The following is a 10,399-nucleotide window of genomic DNA, read 5'->3' as shown; positions in this document are numbered from 1 at the left end:
AGTTCATCAGTTAACCCCGATACGAGCCTGACAGTGAGTTTTTCGTTCGAATTATCTCCCGATGCAAAGCAAACCAGTGAATGATTCCAAAACAAAATTTGTAGCCCTAAGTGCCATCTACAATTCTTGTTCAAAGATCATGCTCAAATTCACAACCGAGACTGAGTAAAATCACCCCCAATGTCGTCCTGTCAGTCGATATGACAGGAAAATTTTGTTAAGTCTTGAAATGTTGATTTTACTGATTTTTGTGATCCAATTTCACACATGTTAGGAGCTGAATCAGTTAATGACCCAAAAATAAAAGTTGTTCCTTATACCAAATACTACAACTTTGCTTTAGTGATCTCCTCCATGCAAGGTCTCTAACACCTAGTTCAAATTTGGTCAAACATGTCATATTTAAATGATGATACACTTCAAAGCATGGCTTAATGACCTAATTACCCCTAACCATGAATATCAAAGTTGTTCATAATGACACTCTAAACATGTTTAAGCAATTTGCAAGGTCATTCAATCATTTCATGTATTAGTCACTCATAGAGCTATTTAGTGTAATCACATGAAAGCTTAAGTGTTTTCATGAAAGGTGACCATGAACAAAGTCCTATTTGCTAACCTAGGTGTTGCTACATGTTTGTGTGACTCACATCCACCAAGTACATGTGTACACTCATGATCATATGCATATACACATGGAGACATGAAAGAATGAGAAAAGTTGCATATGTTCAAGAAACATGCGATAACAAGCAAATGTTGCAGATGTTTCAATTCAATGTTTCAATTGTAAATGCGTGTTTATGAATACTTGATGCTCATGCTCATGTTATACAAGTCAAGTTATGCAAGGCTAACACCCGAGGTGTTACAATTCTAAGCTAAGCCAGCAGCTTGATTACCGCTAGTACCATGCAGGTTCAAGGCCCACCTCACATGGATTGTAGGGTCATTTGCATTTTGCTTTGGATCCTAACCCATTTACAATGGATTCAATTGTTCCATCTTTAATTTGGTAGAACATGTGCTCCGCACTAATTCATGCATTGATGTACTTAAACAATATGCTCGGCTGCACAATTAGAGATGCCCACTACACGAACTATGCCATGGTATGTAATAACCAGTAATAGTGGGTGTGATCCACTTTTTTTATGGTAATGAGACTTTGGTTTGTAATGACTCCATCTCTACCTACTAAAAATGTCTTTATGGTTTTCTACTTAGATGTTTTCATTATCGAATCTTCTGAGAAATGTGATGGTAGTGAGATATACATGATGCGCATTAATAATATCAAATGTAAGATAGTATGTAGAAGTCTCTATTTAAGTGTAATAACAAAGTACTATATAAGAAGAATAGAAAAAAAATGAAGGTTTCTGCCGGTTGAAGCCACTGAACCAACAGTGATCCCCACACTATGTATAGGTTTGACCAAGTAGCGATCCTAATGCTAATATTGCTGGCTCTAGCCTTGACCCAACTGTGACCGATCGATTGTAGCCTTGATCTGACAGTGAGATCATCTTGTCAGTTGTCACTGCCGGGTTAGGAAGCAGCAGTGGTAGGCATGTCCCATCACTGCGGTTGCTCTCTGCCGGTTCCAATTCTAGTAGTTTTTTTTAAAAGACGGCAACAGATTTGCCCGATTTTTATTAGACCAGCAAAAAGAGAAAAAAGAATTACAACAAACAACGGGAGACCAAGCTCACCGTCACTACGGCACACCGGCCGACAACCCTATTAAATACTCACCTGAACGACAACTTAAAGTCTAGAAAAACATCCCGAAACCAAAAAATCATAAAACTAGACCAACCGAACAATGACCAACAAATACTAGAACTACTCCTATTGTGGTCCATCATAAAATCTTGTTGCCAACTGGTATTACTCTATATCTTCCTTGCAAAGGAGTGCCACCTGACTAGGCTGCAACGACTTGTTCTGAAATATTCTTCGATTCCTTTCCTTCCATAAATTCCACCAAAAATAGATCATAATGCCATCAAACGCCTTTCTCTGATCTTTGTCCAATTCTGATAGTGATGCGCTAGGTTTAGACCCAACATTGATTTATGTGTCTGCAATAGTGTCGGTGTTTTGGACCGGCAGGCCCTCAACCGACTAGTGAAAGTGTACTGCGTGCCCCTAATCCTGGATGGTGATGCAAAGAGATACAAGGTTTATACTGGTTCAGGCAATAGGTGCCCTACATCTAGTCTGAGGGAGCGATCTTGTATTCCTTGCACCGAGGTGCTCGTAGTAGGGGCTTACAAGCTGCGCGAGAGAGGGAGCTTGTCCCAAGTCTCTGCGTGGAGCGGCGTGGGTTGCTTGAGATGTTGATCTCGTGCAGTGAGAAAGAGTGTGTGTTACAGAGCGTTGTGCGTTGCTTGCATGCGTGGTGTCTGTCTCTCTCCCATCCCCTAGAAGCGGCCCCGGTCACTCCCTTTTATAGTCGAAGGGAGGCACAGGGGCGGTACATGGATTTGCTACGTGGCGTTTTGTGAGCAGAGGCGGCATGTCCGAGCCCTGTAGCTTGTCACTGTGGCGGCATGGTCGTTGGAGCGGCCTTGTCCTCGGTGCACTGGAGCGACGTGCCGGTCACGCCTGATCCTGTGCGACATGGGAGCTCCTGTGATGACATGCGTGCCTTCTTCTGTTGGAGACGTGCTGGTCACTGTATGTTTGACCGGCATGGGGAGCCGAGGCCCAATCAGTGCAGAGGCTGAACCATCATGGGGGGCTCTGCGGGCGCAAGTCCCGAGGCTACAGGGGCCCGGAAGCGGATAGCCGAGGCTCGGAGGGAGCAGTTGGTCTTGTACGCTGATTCCGAGACTACAGAGACCCGGACTTGCTCTCCACGCCGGGCTGTCCTTGGAGCAGGTGGGGTTAGGCAGCACAGTGTAGCACAGGTGTCGGTCGTGGGCACATCGCCGAGCACAGCGACCGGTAACCCCCGCCTCGTCTTGTCCTGGACGGCGTGGCGTCGATGTGACTCCCATCTCGTCGGCCACTCCGTTGTATCGAGCCATCGTTCGGCTGACGTCGCGGGAGTGGTTGGACGCGTTGGTTGGATGTGACGTCCTCGTCCGAGGCCTCGTGGCGCGGGGCCTCGGGTGAGGCGGAGAATCGGTACCTCGTCCGAGGCCTTACGGGCGGGGCCTCGGGCGAGGCGGAGAATCGGTACCTCGTCTAAGGCCTGACGGGTGGGGCCTCGGGCGAGGCAGAGAATCGGTACCTCGTCCGAGGCCTTACGGGCGGGGCCTCGCGCGAGTCAGAGAATCGGTACCTCGTCTGAGGCCTGACGGGCGGGGCCTCAGGCGAGTCGAAGAATCGGTACCACGTCCGAGGCCTTGCGGTTCAGGGCCTCGAGCGAGGCGGAGAATCGGTTCCTCGTCCGAGGCCTGACGGGCAGGGCCTCGAGCTAGGCGGAGAATCGATTCCTTGTCCGAGGCCTCGTGGTTTCGCTCTGGGCCGAGCCTGCTTCGGGTGAGCCCGGATATTGATCGAGGTGGGCCGGGCGGTCCAGCCGAGCCTCGGATAAGGTGGGGGTTTGCCGGTGGTTGTTTCTTAGTTTCGATTTTTACAAGGTCTAAGCGATCTTTTCGACTCTTACTTAGGGGACCCCTTTTTATGGTACCCGACAGTAGCCCCTGAGCCTCGGGGAGAGTGTGAGCGCTCTTCCTGAGGTTTTGACGAGACTTGGCTCGCGACAGCTCCTGGCGGGATGGTATTTCGTACTCGAGGCCTCGGTGGGTGCGTGCGAGCGCACCCGCCGGGTGTAGCCCCCGAGGCCCTGGAGGAGTGGATTTATTCCTCTAGGGGCTTTTTTCATGTTGAGCGAGGGGTTTTATCGCGTTTGTCGAGCCCACAAGTGCGAGCTCGGGTCGCTGGGCCTCGGCTTGGTTGCAGGAAGAGCCCCCGAGCCTCTGCTCGGTGCAAGAGGGCGATCAGGAGTTTCCCTATCTTTTTTGCGTGGCCCTCGCGCATCCTTTTCATTCGGAAGGAGGAGTGTTTATCGCGTTTGCCGAGCCCTTGAGTGCGAGTTCGGGTCGCTGGGTCTCGGCTTGATTGCAGGAAGAGCCCCCGAGCCTCTGCTCGGAGCAAGAGGGCGATCAGGAGTTTCCCTATCTTTTTTTGTCCGGCCCTCGCGCATCCTTTTTGTTCGGAAGGAGGGGTGGAGTATGCCAGGCTACCCTCAGTGGGCGTGAGCAGTGACACCTCCGGTGAGCTATTACCGGGTAAGTCTAAGTGGAGGCCTGTGCCCCATTCGATAGGGGTTGGCTAGCGGTCTAGAGACGCACTCCAAAAGTACCAAAGGGCTTCTCTAGTGGGTCCTAGGGCCGTTCGATTGGCCTCGGGGGCTCGGTGCCTCCCTACGGTGGGATCCCATTCAGAGACCTCCCTGCTGGTCTCGGACACGACTTAGGGCATCCCAAGCAATTGCTTGCTTAGGCCTCGGCCATGTACGGGCTCGCCCATAGTCATCACTGACTCTGTTTGTCTTGGGGCGGCTGTCGAGACCCTCGGGGGCCCAGCCTTCGAACCCCTGGACCATAACAGGCTCGGTGCCCAGTTCCTTAGTCTGAAAGGAATCGGGTTGGTTGCAGGAAGAGCCCCCGAGCCTCTGCTCAGAGCAAGAGGGCGATCAGGAGTTTCCCTGTCTTTTTTGTGCGGCCCTCGTGCATCCTTTTCATTCGGAAGGAGGGGTGGAGTATACCAGGCTACCCTCGGTGGGCGCGAGCAGTGACACCTCCGGTGAGCTGTTATCGGGTAAGTCCGAGTGGAGGCCCATGCCCCATTCGATAGGGGTCGGCTATCAGTCTAGAGACGCACTCCAAAAGTACCAGAGGGCTTCTCTAGTGGGTCCCAGGGCCATTCGATTGGCCCCGGGGGCTCGGTGCCTCCCTACGGTGGGATCCCATTCAGAGACATCCCTGCCGGTCTCAGACATGACTTAGGGCATCCCAAGCAATTGCTTGCTTGGGCCTCAGCCATGTATGGGCTCACCCATAGTCATCCCTGACTCTGTTTGTCCTGGGGCGGCTGTCGAGACCCTCAGGGGCCCAGCCTTCGAACCCCTGGACCGTAACAGGCTCGGGGCCTAGTTCCTTAGTCTGAAAGGAATCGGGTTGGTTGCAGGAAGAGCCCCCAAGCCTCTACTCGGAGCAAGAGGGCGATCAGAAGTTTCCCTGTCTTTTTTGTGCGGCCCTCGTGCATCCTTTTCATTCGAAAGGAGGGGTGGAGTATACCAGGCTACCCTCGGTGGGCGCGAGCAGTGACACCTCCGGTGAGCTGTTATCGGGTAAGTCCGAGTGGAGGCCCATGCCCCATTCGATAGGGGTCGGCTATCAGTCTAGAGACGCACTCCAAAAGTACTAGAGGGCTTCTCTAGTGGGTCCCAGGGCCATTCGATTGGCCCCGGGGGCTCGGTGCCTCCCTACGGTGGGATCCCATTCAGAGACATCCCTGCCGGTCTCAGACACGACTTAGGGCATCCCAAGCAATTGCTTGCTTGGGCCTCAGCCATGTATGGGCTCACCCATAGTCATCCCTGACTCTGTTTGTCCTGGGGCGGCTGTCGAGACCCTCAGGGGCCCAGCCTTCGAACCCCTGGACCGTAACAGGCTCGGTGCCTAGTTCCTTAGTCTGAAAGGAATCGAGTTGGTTGCAGGAAGAGCCCCCAAGCCTCTACTCGGAGCAAGAGGGCGATCAGGAGTTTCCCCATCTTTTTTGTGCGGCCCTCGTGCATCCTTTTTGTTCAGAAGGAGGGGTGGAGTATGCCAAGCTACCCTCGGTGGGCATGAGCGGTGACACCTCCGGTGAGCTGTTACCGGGTAAGTCCGAGTGGAGGCCCGTGCCCCATTTGATAGGGGTTGGCTAGCGGTCTAGAGACGCACTCCAAAAGTACCAGAGGGCTTCTCTAGTGGGTCCTAGGGCCGTTCGATTGGCCCTAGGGGCTCGATGCCTCCCTACGGTGGAATCTCATTCAGAGACCTCCCTTCCGGTCTTGGACACGACTAAGGCCATCCCAAGCAATTGCTTGCTTGGGCCTCGGCCATGTACGGGCTTGCCCATAGTCATCCCTAACTCTATTTGTCTTGGGGCGGCTGTCAAGACCCTCGGGGGCCCAGCCTTCGAACCCCTGGACCATAACAGGCTCGGTGCCTAGTTCCTTAGTCTGAAAGGAATCGGGTTGGTTGTAGGAAGAGCCCCCAAGCCTCTGCTTGGAGCAAGAGGGCGATCAGGAGATTCCCTGTCTATTTTGTGCGACCCTCACGCATCCTTTTTGTTCGGAAGGAGGGGTGGTGTATGCCAAGCTACCCTTGGTGGGCGCGAGCAGTGACACCTCCGGTGAGCTGTTACCGGGTAAGTCCGAGTGGAGGCCCGTGCCCCATTCGATAGGGGTTAGCTAACGGTCCAGAGACGCACTCCAAAAGTACTAGAGGGCTTCTCTAGTGGGTCCTAGGGCCGTTTGTTTGGCCCTGAGGGCTCGATGCCTCCCTACGGTGGGATCCCATTCAGAGATCTCCCTGCCGGTCTCGGACACGACTTAGGCCATCCCAAGCAATTGCTTGCTTGGGCCTCGGCCATGTACGGGCTCACCCATAGTCATCCCTGACTCTATTTGTCCTGAGGCAGCTGTCAAGACCCTCGGGGGCCTAGCCTTCGAACCCCTGGACCGTAACGGGCTCGGTGCCTAGTTCCTTAGTCTGAAAGGAATTGGGTGGAGGATATTCCCTTCCCATCGGCTGACAACGGCGGATGCGCCTTTTGAGGTGGTTCCTCAGGGAGACGGAACGGTGCCTGCCGTTGCTGTGGTCAGATGCGACGCGACGTCTACAGATGGGACGTTACTGTGTGTGCGCGATTAATAAGGAAAAGGTGGACGCGTGGGCGGTTTGGTCGGATCCAGATTAACTGCGCTAGATCTGAGGGAAACTTCCCCGGTTTCATCGCCCATCCATTTCGCCCCCTTCCCTCCCTCATAAATATGTGACGAGCCTCGCCTCGCCCCTCCTTACCTTGCCTACCTGCGTTCACCCTTTCTGCCCTCGAGCGGTTGCTAAGAACAAAGGAAGAGAGCGCCGGGGAGAAGAAGGGAGAAGGGAGAGAAAAGGCGAGAGAGAGAGAGGGATAGCGAGAGCACGCCTTAGTAGCTCGTCGATGATGGTGGTGCTGTTGTCATCCAGGCAGATCCTTGGGGTCCATCCGATGTGTCCACGGCAACGCTGTAGTAGCTCGTCGATGATGGTCTCCTCCGCCCGATTACCGACCCCACCAGACCGGAGTGGATTGCTCCGAGGGACGAGCCGGAGCCAAGGCCACATGATGGCTACATCGTGAGCTTCGTGGCCTTCCATGAGCGTGGTCTCGGCCTGCTGGCGGACTGGTTCATGCGGGCGCTCCCACATTACTATGGCGTGGAGCTCCACAACTTCAACCCCAACTCCATCGCGTAGGCGGCCATCTTCATTGCCGTCTACGAGGGGTACCTGGGCATTGCCCCCCCACTTGGAGCTGTGGCTCCATCTCTTTCGGGCGGGGCTCACCACCAAGCCGGCGGGCACGATGGGCACGTGGAAGGCGTTAAGGGCCGGCGGCTGCACTCTCCAAGTGCGCCAAGACCGGTAGCCCCTCTACATCCCGACCCAGCTCGCGTTGTCCAACCGTCGCTGGTACAACAGCTGGTTCTACCTCCACAATGATGATGGCGGGCTTCCCCCGTATACCGGGCGGGTCGTGGAGAGCCAGCCGGAGAGGTGGAGGTACGGCGTCCAGTTGGCTGATCAGCCCAAGCTGCAGCCGCTCCTAAGGGCCTTGGAGAGGCTACGCAGCCGTGGCCTTATGGCGGCTATGGTCATGGTGGCCTTCCACCGTTGGAGGGTGCTATCGCTGATGGCTCGGCGGCAGCGCCTGTTCGAGATGACACCGAATGAGCCGATTGACCGCGTCCGGTTGTCCGCTGTCGCCCTCTCCGACGAGGAGATTCTACATCGGGTGAGAGAGACAGTGGAGGGGCGATTGAGGAGCAGTGGTCTGACCCCATTCCTGATGCGGCCATCGCGGGGGTACCTCTCTTTGGTGAGTCACGCACCACTGTGGCCCCCAAGGCCTCCTTGCTCCTTACATTTTTGATCTGTTCCCTTATTTGCGTTTGCTGTTCCTACAGGGGATGAGGGATGTGCGAGCCTCCCCACCGCCCGTTCAAAAGGACGCAGAGCGGCGGGCGGTGAACAGGGTGCATGCCGAGGCATATAAGGAGCGGAAGGATGCCGAGGAGGCAAGGCGTAAGAGGAAGGGCCTCGAGCGCGACGAGCTGGAGAAACATCACCGGCAGCAGTGGTGCGACGGTCTCCTGGTGGAGCCATCTCCGTCACCATCGTTGACGGATTCTTCGAGCGATGACGACGAGAGCGAGGCGGGGCGGGGGTCCTCTGAACCATCTCCCTGACGTCAGGGGGACAACGCCCGAGGCATCGATGAGCGGCCCGGCGTCTCCAAGAGGAGGAGGAGAGGACACCTCGAGGCCGGCGATCACCTGCCCTGAGGCCAAGGCCGACACGCCCGAGACACGGGCGTTGGGGAAGCGTGCCGTTAGCCATTTGGGCTCAACGGCAGAGGTGGAACGGGCGATGGTGGGGGCGACCCAACAGCCTCCGTAGAGGGTCGAGGGGGCGTCGGAGTCCGGCGAGGGCTAGCCGGCACTGGTGGACACGGGGGCCGTGCCACCACCGCCATTGCATAGGACGAGGGACGCAGTGCGGAAGCTATTATATCCCGATTCGAGGTAAGTGTTTTGTCAGTGGAGTTTGCAGCATCTCCCACTCGTTCCTTGGTCGTATGCTGACCTTGTGAGTGCTTTGCCTTCAGCCGGAAGCGTTAGGCGGAAGCACCCGCCCTGGCGCCACGTAAGGCGCTCAAGGTGAGCACCAGCTCCACCGCTCAACGGGTGGTGGAGGCGTAGGCCACCATACAGTGTGGTGCGGCGTTGGCGAGGGCTGACCCGAAGGAGCCGGTCGCCCAAGAAGAGGCTACCGAGGTGGCCACAAAGCAAGCGGGGGAGGAGGCGCCTATGCCTCACGAGGCTGGGGTCCTCGAGTTAACTGACGCTAAGGTGCCTTCAATCGCTGAGGCCACCGAGGGTGAGGCCGAGGCCCCAAGGACCTCCGAGGCTAAGGTGGCAGAGGCCGGGGCTTCCAGGGCTTCCAAAGCCGAGGTGGCAGACGCCGGGGTTCCCCGGACTACCAAGGCCGAGGTGGTGGAGGCCGGAGCCCCTGGGACCACCGAGGCCGAGGCGGCGGAGGCTGGCTTGGGCGCAGCGGAGCCGGCGGCCCAGGATGTGGAGACAGAGGTGGGGTTAGCTTCAGTACCGCCCCCGGTCCAAGACCCGCCACCATCATAGGAGAGCGCCCGAGATGTGGAGGTTCATTCAATCTCCACCGATGATACTTCCCGGGGAAAGGAGGTGGCGGAGGCTGAGGCAGCCAGCTCTGCGGAGCAGCCAGCTCTAACCTCGGGCGAGGGGAGCTCAGCCCTCGTCTAGGTACAACCCGAGCCCCACGGGTGGGATAGCTCGCGTGTCTTGTGGCGGAGCCAGGATGAACCTGAGGGGGAGCCTCTGTTCGCCCTCGAGGACGCGGCCGAGGGAGGGGCACTGGGACTCCTTCGAGCAATTCCACCGTCTGACGGAGCAATCACTGCGGACAGCGCTGTCTATCGTGGCTGACGACCTGCCCGGTGTAGCCCAGGTATGTGCCTTCTTTTCTTGTGCTGTGTCATCTTTTCCTGAGTTTTCTCGCAGTGCTTGACGTCTGTTCTGCCTATCCAGGAGCTCGAGGCCTGGTCCCTCGGGAAGTCGATGTTCCTCTGGTGGGAGAGGGACGTCTGGGACCAGCTCCGGCAGCAAAAGGACCTGCTCGCCAATGCTAATGAGCTTCTATCGGCATGGAGCGTGGAGGTGGAGGACCTCCACCATCGCTGTGCTGATATGAAGGCCGAGGCGGCCACAGCTCAGGAGCAGGTCGCCCCTTTGGCGGCGCGGATCAAGGAGCTGGAGGAGGAGTTGACCTAGGTGGCCGGCGAGCGGGACACCTTTAGGTCTCGGGCCGAACAAGTGGACGCCTCTGCCAAGGCCGTCGCCGGGCAGCTAGGGGCGGAGCAGGGCGCGCACCTACTGACAAAAGGTGCCCTGGCGGAGGCTCTCAAGGTGAGTCCCATTGAGCCGTGCCCCTTGTTTTATTTGTTTTTCTTGCGTTCGACTCCTAACTCCCTGATGCAACGCAGAACTAGAGAAGGAGGCTTCCAGGGCGGCCGAGGCCTCTCGGGTTGAGGTCCAAAACTGGAAGGAGAAAGCCGAGGGTGAGTCTCATAGGCTTGCGCCCCTGTT

General features: G+C 56.3%; 1 protein-coding gene across 1 annotated transcript; it reads left to right on the top strand.

The window, feature by feature from the left end:
• The first annotated feature begins 9,085 nt into the window (after nucleotides 1-9,085).
• LOC136511403 (uncharacterized) lies at nucleotides 9,086-9,415 on the top strand. The gene has a single exon (XM_066505470.1). It carries the CDS (start codon nucleotides 9,086-9,088, stop codon nucleotides 9,413-9,415), a length of 330 nt encoding a protein of 109 aa, XP_066361567.1.
• The last annotated feature ends 984 nt before the right edge of the window (nucleotides 9,416-10,399 follow it).

Source organism: Miscanthus floridulus, chromosome 16 (assembly GCF_019320115.1).
Source record: "Miscanthus floridulus cultivar M001 chromosome 16, ASM1932011v1, whole genome shotgun sequence".
Classification (NCBI taxonomy): Eukaryota; Viridiplantae; Streptophyta; class Magnoliopsida; order Poales; family Poaceae; genus Miscanthus; species Miscanthus floridulus.
Note: the sequence above shows the minus strand (reverse complement) of the source record. Positions and strands in the feature narration are given on the sequence as shown.